Here is a 23,907-nt window from a genome sequence, read left to right on the forward strand (position 1 = left end):
CCCTTTGGATAAAAATTGACATCTCAAAAGATGCCAATACCTCCAGACAAGAGTGCCCGCCCCCCAAAGGTTGCTTCATATCTATAGGACTATGGGATGGAAGAGGGCTTGCCAATTAATAAATTAGAAACTGACAGACAAAAAGGGAAGAGGGAACGTATTCAGCTTATTAGAACCGAAGAAAATAGAAACCCGTTTAATTTTTCGTGCAAGATCTGTGTTGTTTTTAATTTCTGATCTGGCAGGCCAAAGGGTTAAAGGCTCCCCGACCCTAATCCTACTGGGGGCCGTTCCTCCATGATAGAAACCCTCATATTATTACCCCCCCCCATCCTAATATCGTACAACCAGTACAGTCCAGATCATTCTCTGATATCAATTATTGGTCTACAGGAAACCTGTATAGATCACATGACCAATGAGGATGGAGGAGGACCAGAGTCACATGACTGAGAGGATACTAAACTTCACCCTGGAGATCATCTACCTGCTGACCGGAGAGGTGAGGAGGATTCTGGGAGGTCACATGACATCACTCTCATCTCTATTAATAAAACACAGACCTGACCAGAGAGGTGAGGAGGATTCTGGGAGGTCACATGACATCATTCTCATGTGTATTAATAAAACACAGACCTGACCGGAGAGGTGAGGAGGATTCTGGGAGGTCACATGACATCACACAGACCTGACCGGAGAGGTGAGGAGGATTCTGGGAGTCTAACATGATGTTCCTGTTGGTTCCCCAATACAGAGATTTCCTCTTCTGAAGTCAGGTGATCATATGACCATCACAGTGCCTCCATGTGACTCCCTAAACCCTGAGAGACACAACATGCAGAAGATTCTAGAAGTCACCAAGAAGATGATGGAGCTGCTGACCGGAGAGGTGAGCGGTGCTGGGAATTCTGGAACATTCTCCAGTAACAGACAAGGGATGTGTCTGGATGGTGACTGTATCATTGTGTGTGTCAGGTTCCTATAAGGTGTCAGGGTGTCACTGTCTATTTCTCCATGGAGGAGTGGGAGTATTTAGAAGGACACAAGGACCTCTACAAGGACGTCATGATGGACAATCAGCCGCCCCTCACATCACCGGGTAAGAGGAGACTTTATTGGAAAGGAGAGAGCAGTACGGAGGATCCACCTAGATCCCCCATCATCTGATAAACGCATAGAAACAATGGATTCAGTCAGTGTGTGTGTTTCTTACAGATGGATCCAGTCATGGGAACCCACCAGAGAGATGTCTCCATCCTCTGTATTCCTGGGATTCCACACAGGAAGGTCACACCATCCCTCACCATCATCAGGTAGATGGATCCAGTCATGGGAACCCACCAGAGAGATGTTCCCGTCCTCTGTATTCCCGGGATTCCACACAGGAAGGTCACACCATCCCTCACCATCATGAGGTAGATGGATCCAGTCATGGGAACCCACCAGAGAGATGTCCCTGTCCTCTGTATACCCGGGATTCCAGACAGGAAGGTCACACCATCCCTCACCATCATCAGGTAGATGAGGAACAATCACTGATAGTATCATTAGGATCTGTACATTATCTGCATTGTTACCATTGATGTCATTTTATTATATATTCAGAGTGGAAACCTGAGAGATTCTACAGTTGAGGTTAAAGAAGAGATAAAAGAGGAGGATGATGAGGATGGGGGGATGGAGGAGTCAGAGATTCCAGAAGGACACAAAGATCTGTACCAGGACACCATGGTGGAGTTATCCAGCTACAGGAACCCACCAGAGAGATGTACCCATCCTCTGTATTCCCGGGATTCCACACAGGTAGGTCACACCATCCCTCACCATCATCAGGTAGGTGGTTGATAATTATTGGTAGTTATGATTTATACATGGCATGCTTATTACAGTAAATGTATTTATATATTTAGTGTGGAAACCTCAGGGATTGTATTATTGTTAAAGAAGAGTATAAAGAGGAGGATGAGGAGTATGGAGTGATGGAGGAGTTTTCTAAAGGACACAAGGATCACTACAGAGACATTGCAATGGAGCCACCTAATACGAGGAACCCACCAGAGAGATGTCCCCGTCCTCTGTATTCCCGGGATTCCACACAGGAAGGTCACACCATCCCTCACCATCATCAGGTAGGTGGAGTTGAGGGTCGGGAACATAAAGTGATGGAACACTCTGACATATGGAGACGATGTGTGGACTCTACAAGATGAGATGTTCTATGTTATTTTCTGGCATTCTGTTGGTTTAGGGTGAAGATGTGATGAACATGAAAGTTGAGGGTGAAGTAGAAGAGACGTATGTGAGGGATGATCAGCAATATACGGAGGAGGCTGGAATGAGGAGGACATTCATAGAGGAGGACACTCCTACAGAGATCAGCACAGGTGAGGGTCACAAGTCTGAACTTGGACCTTCTTGTATATCAGAGATCACATGACCCATTGCCTAGACTTGAGGTTGTGTGAAAAGCAGCCCCCATTGGTTCCTGCTCCTCTGACAAGGTGGTGTAAATGTAGAAGTGATCTGGGAGGACCAAATTTTGATTGAAGAGGGGAAGAGTCCCAGCTGGTTGGGACATCCACAGAGAACATCTGCTCCCTCCCATCTCCCTGATCCAGATGGAATCTTGATGGTAGTGAACTAACCCTCTCCTATCTATTGATGATGTTTTTCTATTTTTCCAGGACCCGCCATGGAGAAACCCTCAAAGGATCGTCTCACTTTATCTCCAGGTTGTAAAATGGAAGATGAGGACATCACAGAAGATCACACGGAGGAAGGTGGGAACTGTTTTTCTCCGAAGTCCTGTTCTTCTGAACATCAGAAGAAATTTGCCTGCCCCCAGTGCGGGAAGAGTTTTCCACGAAGATATGACTTTGTTTTACATCAGAGAACTCACACAGGGGAGAAGCCGTATTCCTGTGCTGAGTGCGGGAAATGTTTTGCGATAAAATCAAACCGTGCAAAACATCAAAAAACTCACACGGGTGAGAAGCCATATTCCTGCCCCGAGTGCGGGAAATGTTTTTCACAGAAGGCCCATCTTACTTCACATCAGAGATCTCACACGGGTGAAAAGCCGTATTCCTGTCCTGAGTGTGGAAAATGTTTTACCAAAAAATCAGGCCTTGTAAAACATCAAAGAACTCGCACGGGTGAGAAGCTGTATTCTTGTCCTGAACGTGGGAAATGTTTGTCACGGAAATTAGATCTTGTAAACCATCAAAAATCTCACGCGGGTGAGAAGGCCTATTCCTGCCCTGAGTGCGGGAAATGTTTTTCAAAGAGGTACCACCTTAACACACATCAGAGGACTCACACGGGTGAAAAGCCATATTGCTGTTCCGAGTGTGGGAAATGTTTTACACAAAAAGCAGGCCTTCTACAACATCAGACAACTCACACGGGTGAGAGGCCGTATCCCTGCCCTGAGTGCGGGAAATGTTTTTCACAGAATTCCCATCTTAATATACATCGAAGGATTCACACGGGCGAAAAGCCATACTCCTGTCCTGAGTGCGGGAGATGTTTTGTACAAAAATCAGAGCTGGTTGTGCATCAGAGATCTCACACGGGGGAGAAGCCATATTCCTGCCTGGAGTGCGGGAAATGTTTTTCACGCAAGTACGATTTTAACAAACACTCCAGGTCTCACACAGGTGAGTAGACGCATGGCATCTTGGTCTGAAAGTCCGATCTTACTGAACATCAGACAACTACGGATGGGGAAATGTTATATCTCCATATTAAAGGTGTCTCGCAATATCAAAGAAAGCCTCCCATGTCCTGGTTACCTTAGCTAACTTCATAGCAAAGGAATGTCACTGCAAACTGACCACGTCCTTAAAAGGTCATGTTGCTTGCAAGGGGAGTCGGCTGGGGCTTGGTCCTTTCCTTCCACACAAGTCCTATAGACTACCGGATAGTTTCCAGATCTACATCATGCATGCGTCCGGTCTGATGGTCTGTGCCACGCCACGAAAACGGGCAGGACTCCGTGGCCAAAAAGGCAACTTTGGTGAAGCATTCTTGTTCTATTTTCTAATATTGTTACATTTGTTATTTGCATCTGTCATTACTGAAGTAAACACTAAAAGTATTGGTGCCGTCTCTCTTTGCTCACCCCGAAAACGTGCGGGAAATTTTTATCCACAAAAAAAGAGAACTTGTCAACCTGCACAACAATCAAGCTGTATTCCTATCCAGAGTGCGGGAAATGTTTTTCCATATTCATGTCTTATCAAACATCAACCCTCAAGGTGTATTCCTATCCAGTGTGCGGGAAATGTCTTGTCTTACCAAACCTCAACCCGCACAACCCTCAAGGTGTATTCGTGTCCAGAGTGCGGAAATGGTTTTTCCATAGTCATGTCTTACCAAACATCAACCCATACAACCCTCAAGGTGTATTCCTGTTCAGAGTGCAGGAAATGTTTTTTCCATAGGCGTAGGGCATGGTTGCCATCATTCCTGTTTCCATAATAGAGAAAATTGCACCTTACATTTTTTGGGGATTTTTAAGGCAACCTTGGAGTATATACAAAACAACCAATTATTTAAAGCAGTTGTCTCCAAACTGCGGCCTAAGGGCCACATTTGTCCCTTTGCTTGATTTTATGTGGCCCTTGGGGCATTTTCCCCCACTGTCAGCAACAGTGGGGCATAGTTCCTGCCACTGATACCCACAAAAGGACACTATTTCTCCTATTTATAGCCATGATGGGACACTATTCCTCCCACTGACATCAAGGATGGGGCACTATTCCTCCCACTGACACCAATGATGGGGCACTATTCCTCCCACTGATACCAATGATGGGGCACTATTCCTCCCACTGACACCAATGATGGGGCACTATTCCTCCCACTGATACCAATGATGGGGCACTATTCCTCCCACTGACACCAATGATGGGGCACTATTCCTCCCACTGACACCAATGATGGGGCACTATTCCTCCCACTGACACCAATGATGGAGCACCATTCCTCCCACTGACACCAATGATGGGGCACTATTCCTCCCACTGATACCAATGATGGGGCACTATTCCCCCCCCTGACACCAATAACGGGGCACTATTCTTCCTATTGATACCCATGATGGGGCACTATTCCCCCCACTGACACCAATGACGGGGCACTATTCTTCCTATTGATACCCATGATGGGGCACTATTCCTCCCACTGACACCAATGATGGGGCACTATTCCTCCCACTGATACCAATGACGGGGCACTATTCCTCCCACTGACACCAATGATGGGACACTATTCCTCCCACTGACACCAATGATGGGGCACTATTCTTCCTATTGATACCCACGATGGTGCACTATTTCTCCCACTGACACCAATGATGGGGCACTATTCCACTGATACGGCACTATTCCTCTCACTGATACCAATGATGGGGCACTATTCCTCCCACTGACACCAATGATGGGGCACTATTCCTCCCACTGACCCCAATGATGGGGCACTATCCCTCCCACTGCTACCAATGATGGGGAACTATTCCTCCCACTGGCACCAATGATGGGGCACTATTCCTCCCACTGACACAAATGATGGGGCACTATTCCTCCCAATGACGGGGCACTATTCCTCCCACTGATACCAATGATGGGGCACTATTCCTCCCACTGACACCAATGATGGGGCACTATTCCTCCCACTGACACCAATGATGGGACACTATTCCTCCCACTGACACCAATGATGGGGCACTATTCTTCCTATTGATACCCACGATGGGGCACTATTTCTCCCACTGACACCAATGATGGGCCACTATTCCACTGATACCAATGATGGGGCACTATTCCTCTCACTGATACCAATGATGGGGCACTATTCCTCCCACTGACACCAATGATGGGGCACTATTCCTCCCACTGACCCCAATGATGGGGCACTATCCCTCCCACTGCTACCAATGATGGGGCACTATTCCTCCCACTGACACCAATGATGGGGCACTAATCCTCCCACTGACCCCAATGATGGGGAACTATTCCTCCCACTGGCACCAATGGTGGGGCACTATTCCTCCCACTGACACCAATGATGGGACACTATTCCTCCCACTGACTCCAATGATGGGGCACTATTCCTCCCACTGACTCCAATGATGGGGCACTATTCCTCCCACTGACACCAATGATGGGGCACTATTCCTCCCACTGACACCAATGATGGGGCACTATTCCTCCTACTGACACCAATGATGGGGCACTATTCCTCCAACTGACACCAATGTTGCCGGACATCAGAGATCTCACACTGGGAAGAAGCACACCTTGATATACACCTCAGAAAACACGTGGCTGAGCGCTCCTCTGATCTTTATCATGGAAGAAACACTTTATAAGGAGATCAGAGATCACTAAAGACTTCACAGTTGTGTCTGGCTTCCTCTGCTAGGAGAGAGAAGGAGGAGGGGGGGGGTCACTGCTAGTTGGGTCCCTCTGGCCGTGTAGTCTGATCTCCCTTGACCTTCAGCAGAAGCTTCCATGTAGGACATCAGGGGGAGAGAGAAGGAGGGAGGGGGGGTCACTGCTGGTTGGGTCCCTCTAGCAGTGTAGTCTGATCTCCCCTGACCTTCAGCAGAAGTTTCATAGGAAGATATCATGATGAGGGAGGGGCTAGATATAGATGATGAAGGGGAGATCAGACTACACGACTGAGAATTTCTGTGGAGTAGTTATCAGCCTGCACAGACAGCTTCATTTGTTTGGAGAGCGCCACCTGCTGGCTGAATGTAGAAAATGACTTTTTATATTTCCCTGATAAAAATGCAGATATAATCTCCATCTTGTGTCTTAGTAGTTTGGTGTTCCCAGCTTGTCCTTGTTGGAACAGCCGACTCTCCCCCTTCTCATTGATCTCAGGATGTCTGTAGTATACTCCAGTTGTGAATTCTTCAGTCCATAAACCCGTACACTCGTAATATTCCTCCACACCCCAAGCACAAGACATTTTACTTTTTTTTTTGTTTCTCTGAGTCGTACAATAAACCATTACATATTCATACGCTTTTACTGCACGAGATTGCTGTGTATACAACACCCCCACACACACAGGTTGGACTGGTGTCTCTATGAAAGTGTTCCTGAACCCCCCACAGTACAATTGGTCTGTAGAGATAGGAAAGCATGTTTGTTATAGTCATTGGGGAACCTAAGGGGCTAATCTTCTGCACTGTGTAAAACGGCTGTTTGATCCTGTCTTCTCTGCCCCTCCCCTACTTATACTGTCCCCAATCCATCTGCTGATAGAACAGAGCCTTAGGGGTAAGCTGCACATGCTCAGTTTAGTGGGTATTACTTGAGAGGTTTTTTTTTTAATTTTTATTTGGGGAGTGTGTGATCAGTGAATATAGTGAATGCGGGGTCCGGAGAGAGCGGATATAGTGAATGCGGGGTCCGGGGAGAGCGGATATAGTGGGGTACGGGGAGAGCGGATAAAGGGAGTGCGGGGTCCGGAGAGAGCGGATATAGGGAATGCGGGGTCCGGGGAGAGCGGATATAGTGAATGCGGGGTACTGGGAGAGCGTATATAGTGAATGCGGGGTCCAGGGAGAGCGGATATAGTGAATGCGAGGTCCGGGAAGACCGTATATAGTGAATGCGGGATACGGGGAAAGTGGATATAGTGAATGCGGGGTCCGGGGAGAGCGGATATAGTGAATGCGGGGTCCGGGGAGAGCGGATATAGTGAACGCGGGGTCCGGGGAGAGCCGATATAGTAAATGCGGAGTCCAGGGGAGAGCGGATATAGTGAATGCGGGGTCAGGGGAGAGCGGATATAGTGAATGCGGGGTCCGGGGAGAGCGGATATAGTGAATGCGGGGTCCGGGGAGAGCGGATATAGTGAATACGGGGTACGGGGAGAGCGGATATAGTGAATGCGGGGTCCGGGGAGAGCGGATATAGTAAATGCGGAGTCCAGGGGAGAGCGGATATAGTGAATGTGGAGTCCGGGGAGAGCGGATATAGTGAATGCGGGGTCCGGGGAGAGCGGATATAGTGAATGCGGGGTCCGGGGAGAGCGGATATAGTGAATGCGGGGTCCGGGGAGAGCGGATATAGTGAATGCGGGGTCCGGGGAGAGCGGATATAGTGAATGCGGGGTCTGGGGAGAGCGGATATAGTGAACGCAGGCTCCGGAGAGAGCGGATATAGTGAATACGGGGTACGGGGAGAGCGGATATAGTGAATGCGGGGTCCGGGGAGAGCGGATATAGTAAATGCGGAGTCCAGGGGAGAGCGGATATAGTGAATGTGGAGTCCGGGGAGAGCGGATATAGTAAATGCGGAGTCCAGGGGAGAGCGGATATAGTGAATGTGGGGTCCGGGGAGAGCGGATATAGTGAATGCGGGGTCCGGGGAGAGCGGATATAGTGAATGCGAGGTCCGGGAGAGCGGATATAGTGAATATGGGGTCCGGGGAGAGCAGATATAGTGAATGCGGGGTCTGGGGAGAGCGGATATAGTGAACGCAGGCTCCGGAGAGAGCGGATATAGTGAATACGGGGTACGGGGAGAGCGGATATAGTGAATGCGGGGTCCGGGGAGAGCGGATATAGTGAATGCAGGGTCCTGGGTTTAGTAACACTTTAAACTTTACCAATTATGTAAACACCTACAGTATGTAACTATTTTAATAATACGAGGCAAATAGAGTACTTTATAAATGCTTACGTACACACACATTCAAATGCTATCTATGCTTTACAAGCTGATGAATATTGACAATGATCTCTATGTAATAGTGATACACTGAAAGTCATTGAACCTCTGTTATAGCTGGTCCTTAATGAACAGGACTCACAGCATTACGTGATGGCAGGAAAAACGGTTCTTGATCTTGGCAGTCTCACGTTAACTCTTATAATGGAATTTTAGTGTTGTCCCAAGACACTGTCCTCCTTTCAGTTTTTTGTTGCAGGACTTGTATCTAAGAAGTTTGTAGCCCCATCCAGTAGGCAGCCTGTAGTGGATGGAGTGTATTGGGTCCCTCCCGTAGCTGTGTTCTCTACACAGGCTATGTACAGTATAGTGGTACAAGGTAAGGGTATTGGGTAACCATTGAGAGGGGGATCCTTTGCAGTCATTTCATATGTTTGGTGTACAGAAAGGGTATTGGGTAACTATTGAGAGGGGGATCCTTTGCAGTCGTTTCATATGTTTGGTGTAAGGGAAGGGTGTTGGGTAACCAATGAGAGGGGGATCCTTCGCAGTCGTTTCATATGTTTGGTGTAAGGGAAGGGTGTTGGGTAACCATTACGAGGGGGATCCTTCGCAGCCGTTTCATATGTTTGGTGTAAGGGAAGGGTGTTGGGTAACCATTGAGAGGGGGATCCTTCGCAGCCGTTTCATATGTTTGATGTAAGGGAAGGGTGTTGGGTAACCATTGAGAGGGGGATCCTTCGCAGCCGTTTCATATGTTTGGTGTAAGGGAAGGGTGTTGGGTAACCATTGAGAGGGGGATCCTTCGCAGTCGTTTCATATGTTTGGTGTATGGGAAGGGTGTTGGGTAACCATTGAGAGGGGGATCTTTCGCAGTCATTTCATATATTTGGTGTAAGGGTAGGGTGTTGGGTAACCATTGAGAGGGGGATCCTTCGCAGTCATTTCATAGGTTTGGTGTAAGGCGGTGGTCTCAAAACTGTGGCCCGAGGGCTGGATTTGGCCCTTTGCTTGCTTTTGTCTGGCCCTTGAGGCACTATTCCTTCTAGTGACACCAATGATGATGCACTATTCCTTTCAATGACACCAACGGTGGGGTATTATTCCTCCCACTGACACCAATGATGGTGCACTGTTTTTGCCACTAACAACGATGGGGCATTATTCCTCTCACTAATACCAATGATGGGGCACTATTCCTCCTCCTACTGACCACATTTTTTAAATTTCACTGACTACCAAGCCAGAGGCATTGTGGACTCCCATTGATGCAGGGTCATTTTCTACTTTCACTGGCCACAGTCCGGCCACCCTAAAGTCTGAAAAGCAGTTAAACGGCCCTTTGTTTAGGAAGTTTGGAGACCCCTGGCGTAAGGGTAGGGTATTGGGTAACCATTGAGAGGGGGATCCTTTGCAGTCATTTCATATGTTTGGTGTAACGGATGGGTATTGGGTAACCATTGAGAGGTGGATCCTTCCCAGTCCTATGGATTTAAAGGGAGGGAACTGAGGGAGTCACATGGAAAGCATCCTGAACAAAAGTCTTGACCAAAGAATGGGAAGCCAGTGGTCTCTGGAACCTTATCACATACACAGAAGCTGACCCTTAAAGGGTTGAAGGCTGCCCCAGACCCATTTCCAAAAAGGTCTGGATTTGTACCACAAACAATTTCCTTGGATGAAACTTCCGTACCTCACACAGTGCTACGTATACCTTTCATATGTGATAGTAGACCTTTAGGAAAGCAAGACTACCATGTTTTAGCATTGTGAAAATCCTTGCTTCAGAGATGCCTCTATCTCTCACAACTTAGGCTTCAATAGTCAAACTATTAAAGCCAGCAACTGTGAAGCAAGGTGGTAAACTGTTCCTCAACACAAAAGATGCAAACGATATGTAAGAGCCCACATAGTGTCTGCCAGAAGTTTGATCAGCTCAGGGTACCACATCCACAAGGAATGGTTCAAACCTATCATGATCTCCAGAGCTCCATCCATTTCGAAGGAAGGAGTTTTAAGGGAGGAAAGGTTTAATAACACCTGTAGACAAACCTGCCCAGGTTTTAGTTGAACCTAGAGGCCAGGAGGTCCACATCTGGCATCCACTGCCCACGGCACAGGCCTACGTACACCTTTGGGTGTGGAGACTTCTGGGTTCATTGCCAGCTGAGGATGTCCATGCCTGGTGTACAGCAGACAAGGCTGTACTGTGGAGATCTGCTGAGGACAGCATCTTTTCTACCTCTCTTGCCATATTGCCACTCCATCAGTAGCAGACTCTTTCAGTCCTCGTGAGATGGGGGACTTGTTTTTTCCAGCACATCCCACAGATGCTTGATGGATTGAGATCTAGAGAATTTGGAGTCCAAGTCAAAGCCTTGAACTTGTTGTTTTCCTCAAAGTATTCTTGAACCTTTTTTGCAATGTGCATTATCCTGCTGAAAGAGGCCTCTATCGGGGAATACCGTTTCCATGAAGAGGTGTACTTGGTTACCAACAATGCTTAGCTAGGTGTTACGTGTCATAGTAACATCCACATGAGTGGCATGACCAAGGTTTCCCAGCAGAACATCGCCCAAAGCATCACACCGCCTCCACTAGCTTGTCTTCTTCCCATACTGAATCCTGATACCATCTCTTCCCCAGGTAAGTGACGCACACCCACCCAGCCATCCACATGACTCATCAGACCAGGACACCTTCTTCCATTACTGGTCCAGTTCTGAAGCTCACGTGCCAATTGTAGGCACATTTAGCTGTAGACCCGGGTCAGCATGGACACCTTCTTCCATTACTGGTCCAGTTCTGAAGCTCACATGCTAATTGTAGGCACTTTTGGCTACATGGGTCAGCATGGACACCTTCTTCCATTACTGGTCCAGTTCTGATGCTCACGTGCCCATTGTAGGCACTTTTGGCTGTGGACACGGGTCAGCATGGACACCTTCTTCCATTACTGGTCCAGTTCTGAAGCTCACATGCCAATTGTAGGCACTTTTGTCTGTAGACATGGGTCAGCATGGACAACCTGACTGATCTGCAGCTACACAGCCCCATACACAACAAACTGTGATGCCCATTTTTTCTGCTTTCAACACGTCAACTTTAGGGACAACATGTTCACTTGCCACCTAAACTATCCCACCCACTTTCAGATGCCATTGTAACCATTTTGACAATTGTTTTCTCTTTACTTATCGGTGATCTTATGGCTGTATAGTTCATACATAAAACAGCACAAGGACGTGTTCACACTACGAGACGTTGCAATCACCACAAGGTGGGGATCTCACTTCTACACAGACAGGAAGTCTGTATGGTAGACAGGAAGTGATGTCAGGGACAGACAGGAAGTGAGAGGAGTCGGGAGGAAGTAGAGAGGAGACATTACTGGAACTGGCAGCAGAGGAGGTAAAAAAGATCATATTTTATATTAACATAGATTGGGATAGACATTTTCAGAGGATGGGAGAGTGTCAGGAATTGGTTCACCTGCTGGTGGCACTGTGGCTGCAAGACCTGTAGGCGGAATTGGTTCACCTGCCGGTGGCACTGTGGTTCCAAGACCTGTAGGAGGAATTGGTTCACCTGACGGTGGCACTGTGGTTCCAAGACCTGTAGGCGGAATTGGTTCACCTGACGGTGGCACTGTGGCTCCAGGACCTGTAGGCGGAATTGGTTCACCTGCCGGTGGCACTGTGGGTCTTTGTAGGCGGAATTGGTTCACCTGCTGGTGGCACTGTGGTTCCAAGACCTGTAGGCGGAATTGGTTCACCTGACGGAGGCACTGTGGCTCCAGGACCTGTAGGCTGAATTGGTTCACCTGCCGGTGGCACTGTGGTTCCAAGACCTGTAGGCGGAATTGGTTCACCTGCCGGTGGCACTGTGGCTCCAGGACCTGCAGGCGGAATTGGTTCACCTGCCGGTGGCACTGTGGCTCCAAGACCTGTAGGCGGAAGTTGTTCCCCTGCCGGTGGCACTGTGGCTCCAATACCTGTAGGCGGAATTGGTTCACCTGCTGGTGGCACTGTGGCTCCAAGACCTGCAGGAGGTAATTCTGGTGTCCACCAGAGGGTGTCTCTCAGCAGCCAAAAGCTCATGGTAATTAGTCATCACCTGCTGATTGCTGGGAGCATATTTAGCTTGGCCTGCGCTACTCCCCTTTGCTTTGAAGTTCTGCCCCCCTATTCTGCAAACTGTGAACCTTGACCCTGATCCCCCCCAACCTGCCTCCATGCTCCTGTTCCCGGGTACCCTCTCCCTGTCCTGGCTTGCCCCCTCTGCCTGATCTCCTGAGTATGACCCTAGTTCTGACACCGACTACGCTTCTCGTATCCTGCTCTCTATATATTTGGTTTGGTAGTTGCTTGTTGTTTGTTAGGTCACCCCTAAGATTCTTTGGTTTTGGTATCTTGGAGGTTCGTTCATTTTGGGGTTATTAACTTTATTCTTAATAAATTTAATTATTTTATATCATATGTCTACCTGGTGATCTCCGTACAAGTCCACACATTTCTGGTTACGACTGTTTCACAGGATACCTGCTCTTGGTTTCCTTGCCGGAGAGGCTCTGGAGAAGTCCCGGAGGTGAGCATGGGAGGGAGGTGGAGATCAGGAGGTCATGGGAGGAGTGCAGAGGAGTATATACCAAGACAAAGCTGGTAGTGTAGCTCAGGGCAGATCTATGGATGGCTTTGTATGTTGTTAGTATTTTAAATGTTTTTATGGAATGGAATCCAGTGCAGGAACTGGCAGAGAGGGGTGGAGGACACTGAATGGTAGCCACTGCAGGGATTGGCAGAAAGGGGTGGAGGCCAGTGGAGGGATTGGCAGAGAGAGGTGGAGGACACTGAATGGGAGCCACTGGAGGGATTGGCAGAAAGGGGTGGAGGACACTGAATGGGAGCCACTGCAGGGATTGGCAGAAAGGGGTGGAGGCCAGTGAAGGGATTGGCAGAGAGGGGTGAAGGACACTGAATGGAAGCCAGTGCAGGGATTGGCAGAAAGGAGTGGAGGCCAGTGAATGGATATAGGCCACTGGAGGGATTGGTACAAAGGAAAGGACACTGAATGGAGGTCAGTGGAGGGATTGGCAATGGGAGGTGGACACTGAATGGAAACCAGTGGAGGGATTGGCAGAGAGGGGTGGAGGACACTGAATGGATTCCAGTGGAGGGATTGGCAGAGAGGGGTGGAGGACAGTGAATGGATTCCAGTGGAAGGATTGGCAGAGAGGGGTGGAGGACACTGAATGGAAGCCACTGCAGGGATTGGCAGAAAGGGGTGGAGGCCAGTGAAGGGATTGGCAGAGAGGGGTGAAGGACACTGAATGGAAGCCAGTGAAGGGATTAGCAGAGAGGGGTGGAAGTCACTGAATGGAGGGCAGTGGAGGGATTGGTAGAGAGGGGTGGAGGGCACTAAATATAGGCCACTGGAGGGATTGGTACAAAGGAAAGGACACTGAATGGAGGTCAGTGGAGGGATTGGCAATGTGAGGTGGACACTGAATGGAAACCAGTGGAGGGGTTGGCAGAGAGGGGTGGAGGACACTGAATGGAAGCCGGTGGAGGGATTGGCAGAGAGGGGTGGAGGACACTGAACGGAGGCCAGTGGAGGGATTGGCAGAGAGGGGTGGAGGACACTGAACTCAGGCCAGTGGATGGATTGGCAGAGAGGGGTGGAGAACACTGAGCAATTGGTCAGGTGGATGAGTCTGGTAGAAGCATTCATGATGGACTGGAGGGGGGATAGTCTATGTAGAGGTCAGCCAACAGAAGAGAGTTTCAGTAGTTAAGATGGGAGATAAGCTGGGAGTGAATGAGTTGCTTTGAGGTGTCATTAGATAGGAAAGACGTATTTTGTGTGGAGAAGATGGGTGCAGGAATGGGAGTTTAGGGAGAGAAGACACTATAGTGGAGAGATTGGTGGAGGGAACATATTACAGGGAGGACAGAGTAGTAGTCAGTCTGGGAGGAACATTTCCTGGATGAGGAAGTCAGGAGCATTGTCAGTAGATGCTGTCTTGTCTGCGCCTTAGATAAAGGGCCAGGATCCTTATGTAAAAAATTGATGCTTTAGATATAAATTGGAGGTCGGCACTCTGCAATGTCAAAGCTTGCTTTAAATTTATTGGAGTATGGGATGGAGGAGTGTTTGTCAATTAATCAATTAGAAACCGATAGACAATGGTGAGAGGTGAGAGGGTACAGGAGCCCCAAAAACATACCAAATCCTTGCCATCTTGTCTGCGCCTTATATAAATGAGCTTAAACGGCAAGGAAGCTTATGGAAAAAAAGATTACTTTCAATAAAAATTGACATTGCAAACGTCCCTCAATGGGAATATGTGATGGAGGAGTGTTTGACAATCTTATTCAGATTTCTTTACTGGTAGTAAAGCTCAATAGACTCCCAGACCCCTAAAACCATAGCAAACCCTAAACTGAATGTTCCTCTGTGTATAATCCTAGTGGGGACCGTTCTTCCATGATAGAGACCCTCATTTTATCCCCCTCCCCCCATCCTAATATTGTACAACCAGTATAGTCCAGATCATTCTCTGTTATCAATTATTGGTCTTCAGGAAACCTGTATAGATCACATGACCAATGAGGATGGAGGAGGACCGGAGTCACATGACTGAGAGGATACTAAACCTCACCCTGGAGATCATCTACCTGCTGACCGGAGAGGTGAGGAGGATTCTGGGAGGTCACATGACATCACTCTCATCTCTATTAATAAAACACAGACCTGACTGGAGAGGTGAGGAAGATTCTGGGAGGTCACATGACATCACTCTCCTCTCTATTAATAAAACACAGACCTGACGGGAGAGGTGAGGAGGATTCTGGGAGGTCACATGACGTCACTCTCCTCTCTATTAATAAAACACAGACCTGACCGGAGAGGTGAGGAGGATTCTGGGAGGTCACATGACATCACTCTCATCTCTATTAATAAAACAAGGACCTGACCGGAGAGGTGAGGAGGATTCTGGGAGGTCACATGACATTACACAAACCTGACCAGAGAGGTGAGGAGGATTCTGGGAGTCTAACATGATGTTCCTATTGGTTCCCCAATACAGAGATTTCCTCTTCTAAAGTCAGGTGATCATATGACCATCACAGTGCCTCCATGTGACTCCCTAAACCCTGAGAGACCCAACATGCAGAAGATTCTAGAAGTCACCAAGAAGATGATGGAGCTGCTGACAGGAGAGGTGAGCGGTGGCGGGAATTCTGGGACATTCTCCAGTAACAGACAAGGGATGTGTCTGGATGGTGACTGTATCATTGTGTGTGTCAGGTTCCTATAAGGTGTCAGGGTGTCACTGTCTATTTCTCCATGGAGGAGTGGGAGTATTTAGAAGGACACAAGGATCTCTACAAGGACGTCATGATGGACAATCAGCCGCCCCTCACATCACCAGGTAAGAGGAGACTTTATTGGAATGGAGAGAGCAGTACAGAGGCTCCACCTAGATCCCCCATCATCTGATAAACACATAGAAACAATGGATTCAGTCAGTGTGTGTGTTTCCTACAGATGGATCCAGTCATGGGAACCCACCAGAAAGATGTCCCCGTCCTCTGTATTCCCGGGATTCCACACAGGAAGGTCACACCATCCCTCACCATCATGAGGTAGATGGATCCAGTCATGGGAACCCACCAGAGAGATGTCCCCGTCCTCTGAATTCCCGGGATTCCACACAGGAAGGTCACACCTTTCCTCACCATCATGAGGTAGATGGATCCAGTCATGAGAACCCACCAGAGAGATGTCCCCGTCCTCTGTATTCCCGGGATTCCACCCAGGAAGGTCACACCATCCCTCACCATCATCAGGTAGATGGATCCAGTCATGGGAACCCACCTGAGAGATGTCCCCGTCCTCTGTATTCCCGGGATTCCACACAGGAAGATCACACCATCCCACACCATCATCAGGTAGATGAGGAACAATCACTGATAGTATCATTAGGATCTGTACATTATCTGCATTGTTACCATTGATGTCATTTTTATTATATATTCAGAGAGGAAACCTGAGAGATTCTACAGTTGTTATTAAAGAAGAGATAAAAGAGGAGGATAATGAGGATGGGGGGATGGAGGAGTTGGAGTTCCTAAATGATCTGTACCAAGACACCACGGTGGAGTCATCCAGCTACAGGAACCCTCCAGAGAGAAGTCCCTGTCCTCTGTATTCCTGGGATTCCACACAGGAAGGTCACGCCATCCCTCACCATCATCAGGTAGATGAGGAACAATTATTGGTAGTTATGATTTATACACAAACGTGTTAGATACAATGAATGTTTTATTACTTATTTAGCATGGAATCTTCGGAGATGACAATATTATTATTATTAAAGAAGAGTATAAAGAGGAGGATGAGGAGTATGGAGTGATGGAGGAATTTTCAGAAGGACACAAGGATATGATGGAGCCACCTAATACCAGGAACCCACCAGAGAGATGTCCCCGTCCTCTTTATTCCCGGGATTCCACACAGGAAGGTCACACCATCCCTCACCTTCATCAGGTCGGTGGAGTTGAGGGTCGGGAACATAAAGTGATGGAACAAGACTACAAGATGAGATGTTCTATGTGATCTCCCATCATAAATCCTTCTATGTTACAGATGTTATTTTCTGCCATTCTGTTGGTTTAGGGTGAAGATCTGATGAACATGAAAGTTGAGGGTGAAGTAGAAGAGACGTATGTGAGGGATGATCAGCAATATACGGAGGAGGCTGGAATGAGGAGGACATTCATAGAGGAGGACACTCCTACAGAGATCAGCAGAGGTGAGGGTCTTCAAGTCTTAACTTGGACCTTCTTGTCTATCAGAGATCACCTGACCCAGTACCTAGGCTTGAGGTTCTGTGAAGAGCATGCCCCCATTGGTTCCTGCTCCTCTGCCTTGGTGTAAATGTAGAAGTGATCTGGGAGGACCAAAGGCCCTTTGACTGAAGAGGGGAAGAGTCCCAGCTTCAGTCTTAACTTGGACCTTCTTGTCTATCAGAGGTCACCTGACCCAGTGCCTAGACTTGTTTTTGTGTAAAGAGCATGCCCCTCCCCCAGCCCCCATTAGTTCCTGCTCCTCTGACAAGAAAACGTTGAGGTGACCTGGGAGGGGAAGAGTAGGTTGGGACATCCGAAGAGAACATCTGGTCATATCTATCAATTATGTTTTTATATTTTTCCAGAGCATACCATGGAGAAACCCTCAAAGGCAGGGTTGTCAACCGTAAATTTACGGACAGTTTGTAAAACACTGTCCTCTAAATGTCCATTATGGCCAGTGGCTGCCCCTAAAAAAAAAAAAAAAAAATATGGCCGCCGACCAACTTCGGAACTGTGCATGCGCAGTTCCGAAGCCAGCTGGATTTGCTCAGGGGGCAGCACGGGCTTGAGTGCGCGCCCTCGTTGCGCAATGACGTCATACTGCTCACTTGGCACAATGGCGTCTTTTACAAATTGTAGTAGGAGGGGGGAGTCCAAAGTGGGAGTTCCAGCTGGGATGGGTGACGACCGTCAGACTGGAGGGATCAAATAGCAGATGAGGGCTGTCTGGTAGAGCCTTGGTGTCAGGAGTAGGAGCACCGGCAAAAGGGGGAGTTCAGCTTAGAGGAGCTTGATGGATGAAGAAGTAGGGGAAGACCATGGCCTGATAATGGAGCCTGAAGGATGAAGAAGTAAGGGAGGACCATGGCCTGATAATGGAGCCTGAAGGATGAAGAAGTAAGAGAAGACCATGGCCTGATAATGGAGCCTGAAGGATGAAGACGTAGGGGAGTACCATAGCCTGATAATGGAGCCTGAAGGATGAAGAAGTAGGGGAGGACCATGGCCTGATAATGGAGCCTGAAGGATGAAGACGTAGGGGAGGACCATGGCCTGATAATGGAGCCTGAAGGATGAAGAAGTATGGGGGACCATGGCCTGATAATGGAGCCTGAAGGATGAAAAAGTAGGGGAGGACCATGGCCTGATAATGGAGCCTGAAGGATGAAGAAGTAGCGGAGGACCATGGCCTGATAATGGAGCTTGAAGGATGAAGAAGCAGGGGAGGACCATGGCCTGAACCAGGCTGGGCCTGCCCTCAGTGCCTCCACTGCCCTGCACCTAAGCGGTCCTATGGAGAAGTCAGGTCAGCGGCTTCTCCAGTTGCCCAAGCCACACAGTCTGTGTGTGTGTGTGGGGGGGGGGGGGTCACTGATATAAATGTTCCCCCTTATAGGAGTAACCCCCCCTTTCCTTAGTGTATTCAAAAGGTGGTCTGTGGTCACCAGAGTCCCCCCCCTTCCCCCACATCAGCGTTCTCCTTAAATTGTGTCCTTAGAGTTCCCCTTTACATCAGAGACTGCAGGATTTTCCTCTTACAGTGCAAAGGGGAACTCTGCGGATCATGATGTGGGGGGGAGGGATGCTGTGCACTCTGGTATAAAGGGGAACTCTGATGTAAGGTGGTCCTTGGTCGCCAGAGAGCCCCTTACATCAGAGTCTGCAGCATTCCCCTTTGCAAGGGGCTCTATGGCGACCAGGGACCACCTTACATCAGAGTTCCCCTTTATACCAGAGTGCACAGCATCCCCCCCCACATCATGATCCGCAGAGTTCCCCTTCATCTCAGGGTCCGTAGAGTTCCCCTTTGCACTGTAAGGGGAAAATCCTGCAGTCTCTGATGTAAGGAGGAACTCTGTGGAATCATGTGTAAGGATAGAGGGGGCTCTGGTAATCAGAGACTCCCATACGTCAGAGTTTCCCTTTACATCCCAGACGATCTGCTGTATTTCCCTTTACATCAGGGTCCGCAGTGTTCCCCTTTACATCAGGGTCTGCAGTGTTCCCCTTTACATCAGGGTCCGCAGAGTTCCCTGTTACATCAGGGTCCGCAGAGTTCCCCTTTACACTGTAAGGGGGAGTTCTGCAGCGTCTGATGTAAGGAGGAACTCTGTGGAATCGTGTACGGATAGAGGGGGCTCTGGTGATCAGAAACTCCCATACGTCAGAGTTTCCCTTTACATCCCAGACGATCTGTAGTATTTCCCTTTACATCAGGGTCCGCAGCGTTCCCCGTTACATCAGGGTCCGCAGAGTTCCCTGTTACATCAGGGTCCGCAGTGTTCCCCTTTACATCAGGGTCCGCAGTGTTCCCCTTTACATCAGGGTCCGCAGTGTTCCCCTTTACATCAGGGTCCGCAGTGTTCCCATTTACATCAGGGTCCGCAGTGTTCCCCTTTACATCATGGTCCGCAGAGTTCCCCTTTACATCAGGGTCCGCAGAGTTCCCCCTTACACTGTAAGGTGGGAGTCCTGCAGCTTCTGATGTAAGGAGGAACTCTGTGGAATCTGGTGTACGGATAGAGGGGGCTCTGGTAATCAGAGACTCCCATACGTCAGTGTTTCCCTTTACATCCCAGACGATCTGCAGTGTTCCACTTTACATCAGGGTCCGCAGAGTTCCCCCTTACACTGTAAGGTGGGAGTACTGCAGCCTCTGATGTAAGGAGGAACTCTGTGGAATCTTGTGTAATAAAAGAGGGGGCTCTGTTGATCAGAGACTCTCTTACATCAGTTTCCCTTTACATCCCAGATGATCTACAGTGTTTCCCTTTTGTATCAGGGTCTGCAGAGTTCCCCCTTACACTGTAAGGGGGAGTCCTGCAGCTTCTGATGTAAGGAGGAACTTTGTGGAATCTTGTGTAAGGATAGAGGGGGCTCTGGTAACCAGAGACTCCCTTACATCAGAATTTCCCTTTACAGAGGATCTGCTGCATTCCCCTTTTATATCAGGGTCCGCAGAGTTCCCTTTTGCACTGTAAGGGGAAGTCCTGCAGCCTCTGATGTAAGAAGGAACTCTGTGGAATCTTGTGTAAGGATAGAGGGGGCTCTGATAACCAGAGACTCTCTTACATCAGAATTTCCCTTTACATCAGGGTCGACAGAGTTCCCCTTTACATCAGAGTCTGCAGAGTTCCCCTTTACATCAGAGTCCACAGAGTTCCCCTTTACATCAGAGTCCACAGAGTTCCCCTTTACATCAGGATCTGCAGTGTTCCCCCTTACACTGTACATGATTGAAGCTTACATTTTGATATCTGCTCCAAAATCAGTCATTTTATGTACTCTTGAACTGTCAGTAAAAAAAATGTGACTCTCTCAGTAAATAAGTAGTCCTGTCAGTGAATTTAGCTTCAGGAGGTTGGAAACACCCCTCAAAGGATTGTCTCACTTTATCTCTAGGTTGTAAAATGGAAGATGAGGACATCCCAGGAGATCACATGGAGGAAGGCGGGAAATGTTTTTCACTGAAGTCCTTCCTTTCTGAACATCAGGGATTGCACACGGGTGAGAAGATACATGCCTGCCCCCAGTGCGGGAAATGTTTTCCGCGAAGATATGATTTTGTTTTACATCAGAGAACTCACACGGGGGAGAAGCCGTATCCCTGTCCTGATTGCGGGAAATGTTTTGCGATAAAATCGAACGTGGCAAAACATCAAAGAACTCACACGGGGGAGAAGCCATTTTCCTGCCCGGAGTGCGGGAAATGTTTTTCACAGAAAGTCCATCTTATTTCTCATCAGAGGTCTCACACTGGTGAAAAGCCGTATTCCTGTCCTGAGTGCGGGAAATGTTTTACAGAAAAATCAGACCTTGTAAAACACCATAGAATTCACACGGGTGAGAAGGCGTATTCCTGCCCCGAGTGCGGGAAATGTTTTTCACAGAAATCATACCTTGTTAAACATCAAAGATTTCACACAGGGGAGAAGCCGTATTCCTGCCCTGAGTGCGGGAAATGTTTTTTACAAAAACAAGAACTTGTTAAACATCACAGATCTCATACAGGAGAAAAGCCGTATTCTTGCCCTGAGTGCGGGAAATGTTTTTCTCTCAAGTCCCATCTAAACAACCATCTGACATCTCACACGGGTGAGAAACCACATTTCTGCCTGGAGTGTGGAAAGTATTTTAGATTAAAATCAGGCCTTATAAAACATCGAAGAACTCACACAGGTGAGAAGACATATTCCTGCCCTGAGTGCGGGAAATGTTTTTCCCAGAGACACCATCTTAATACACATGAGCGGACTCACACGGGTGAAAAGCCGTATTCCTGCCCTGAGTGTGGAAAATGTTTTACACAAAAAGCAGGCCTTCTACAACATCAGACAACCCACACGGGTGAGAAGGCGTATTCCTGCCCTGAGTGCGGGAAATGTTTTTCACAGAATTCTCATCTCAAAATACATCGGAGATCTCACACGGGTGAAAAACCGTATCCCTGTCCTCAGTGCGGGAAATGTTTTTTACAGAAATCAGACCTTGTGAAACATCAAAGATCTCACACGGGGGAGAAGCCGTATTCCTGCCCTGAGTGCGGGAAATGTTTTTCACGTAAGTACGAATTTAACAAACACAGCAGGTCTCACACAGGTGAGTAGATGCATGGCTTCTCAGTAATAAAATAATCCCCTTCATGAAGGTCCAATCTTACTGAATATCAGATATGCTATGCAGGGGAAAAAGCTGTTGTTCTGCCCGGAGTGCAGGAAGTTTTCATCCACAAAAATCAGACAAGCATCAGAAATCTCAGAAGCTGTATTTCTATCCTGAGTGCGGAAAATGTTTTTCATGGAAGTCTTGTCTTACCAGACATCAGAGAACCCACACCTCCCTCTAGGTGTATTAGTGTCCTAATACATTTCCTGCGGGAAATGTCTTCTTTATGGATGATATGTTGCCGTACATCAGAGATCTCACACTGGGAAGAAGCACACCTTGATATACACCTCAGAAAACACGTGGCTGAGCGCTCCTCTGATCTTTATCATGGAAGAAACACTTTATAAGGAGATCAGAGATCACTGAAGACTTCAAAGTTTTGTCTGGTTTCCTCTGCTGGGGGGGTCACTGCTGATTGGGTCCCTCTCGCAGTGTAGTCTGATCTCCCCTGACCTTCAGCAGAAGCTTCCATGGAGGACATCATGGTGAGAGAGAAGGGGGGAGGAGTCACTGCTTGTTGGGTCCCTCTAGCAGTGTAGTCTGATCTCCCCTGACTTTCAGCAGAAGTTTCCATGGAGGATATCATGATGAGGGAGGAGCTAGATATTGCTTGTGGATGAAGAGAAGGGGAGATAAGACTACATGACAGGACTGTCCATTTCAGTACAGTAGTCACTGGCCATCACAGGCAGCTTCATTTGATTGGAGAGCGCCACCTGCTGGCTGATAGTGGAAAATGTGACATTTCTAGATGCAACATTTGATATTTACCTAATAAAAATGAAAATCTAATATCAATCTTGTGTGTTAGTAGTTTTCTGTTACGAGGTTGCGTGTGATTAAACAGCCATCTCTCTCTGTCCTACCTCAAGGATAGAGACAACGATCTGTATACAATGGGGGTGCAATGAAAGTCACCTGACCTCTGTTATAGCTGGTCCACCATTTCCTTCATGAACAGGACTCCCAGGATTAAAGGATACGTTCACCTTTGGGAACATGTCAGATGCTCCACACGTTTTTAGGGTGGAACATGTAACATGTTCCCATTGCTGCCCCCCTCCCTCTGACAGATAATACGGGTAGAAGTCGCCCCATACTATCTGTCAAATTTGAGAACAGCGCGACTGTGCGGGGCTCTGCCCAACGCGGCCGCATCATTTATTCATGGACTTCTGTGAGTGAATGAACTGCAAGTCCCGACAGCCTTAGCGGCTTGTAGTTTTCAATGAACTACCGCGGGGCTGTGGAGAGGCATGGTAGTTCATCGAAGCTTCCTGACAGTATATCTGCTTGACTGTACATCCCATACACCTTGTACATCTCGTACACCCCATACATCCTGTACATCCCATACACCTTGTACATCCCGTACACCCCATACATCCTGTACATCCCATACACCTTATACACCCCATACACCTTGTACATCCCGTACACCCCATACACCTTGTACATCCCGTACACCCCATACATCCTGTACATCCCATACACCCCATACACGTTGTACATCCCGTACACCCCATACATCCTGTACATCCCATACACCTCATACACCCCATACACCTTGTACATCCCGTACACCTCATACATCCTGTACATCCCGTACACTCCATACACCTTGTACATCCCGTACACCCCATACATCCTGTATATCCCGTACATCCCGTACACCCCATACATCCCGT

At 48.2% G+C, this 23,907-nt stretch overlaps 2 protein-coding genes across 9 annotated transcripts; both read left to right on the forward strand.

Moving 5' to 3' along the window:
* Positions 1-979: 979 nt before the first annotated feature.
* On the forward strand, positions 980-22,298 carry LOC149465096 (uncharacterized). 7 transcript variants are annotated; one of them, XM_089673649.1, is made up of 6 exons: positions 980-1,099; positions 16,245-16,648; positions 16,738-16,956; positions 17,037-17,246; positions 17,376-17,511; positions 20,954-22,298. In XM_089673649.1, the coding sequence occupies exons 1-6, from the start codon at positions 1,015-1,017 to the stop codon at positions 22,156-22,158; spliced, it is 2,259 nt and encodes a 752-aa protein (XP_089529775.1). In that variant the 5' UTR covers positions 980-1,014; the 3' UTR covers positions 22,159-22,298. The 7 variants fall into 7 exon arrangements, with proteins under 7 accessions (XP_089529775.1, XP_089529778.1, XP_089529780.1 ...); XM_089673652.1 differs by lacking the exons at positions 16,245-16,648; positions 16,738-16,956; positions 17,037-17,246; positions 17,376-17,511; positions 20,954-22,298 and adding exons at positions 1,216-1,517; positions 1,606-1,803; positions 1,911-2,129; positions 2,249-2,384; positions 2,685-4,099; XM_089673648.1 differs by lacking the exon at positions 980-1,099 and adding an exon at positions 15,944-16,128.
* LOC149465097 (gastrula zinc finger protein XlCGF53.1-like) lies at positions 12,021-16,014 on the forward strand. 2 transcript variants are annotated; one of them, XM_089673752.1, is made up of 3 exons: positions 12,021-12,104; positions 15,277-15,385; positions 15,784-16,014. In XM_089673752.1, exons 2-3 carry the CDS (start codon positions 15,302-15,304, stop codon positions 16,012-16,014), a joined length of 315 nt encoding a protein of 104 aa, XP_089529878.1. In that variant the 5' UTR covers positions 12,021-12,104; positions 15,277-15,301. The 2 variants fall into 2 exon arrangements, with proteins under 2 accessions (XP_089529878.1, XP_089529879.1); XM_089673753.1 differs by lacking the exon at positions 12,021-12,104 and adding an exon at positions 12,125-13,280.
* Positions 22,299-23,907: the final 1,609 nt, after the last annotated feature.

The sequence above is a fragment of the Staurois parvus genome, unplaced genomic scaffold (assembly GCF_062004578.1).
Source record: "Staurois parvus isolate SC_StPar_1 unplaced genomic scaffold, SC_StPar_1.0 ptg000144l, whole genome shotgun sequence".
NCBI lineage: Eukaryota > Metazoa > Chordata > Amphibia > Anura > Ranidae > Staurois > Staurois parvus.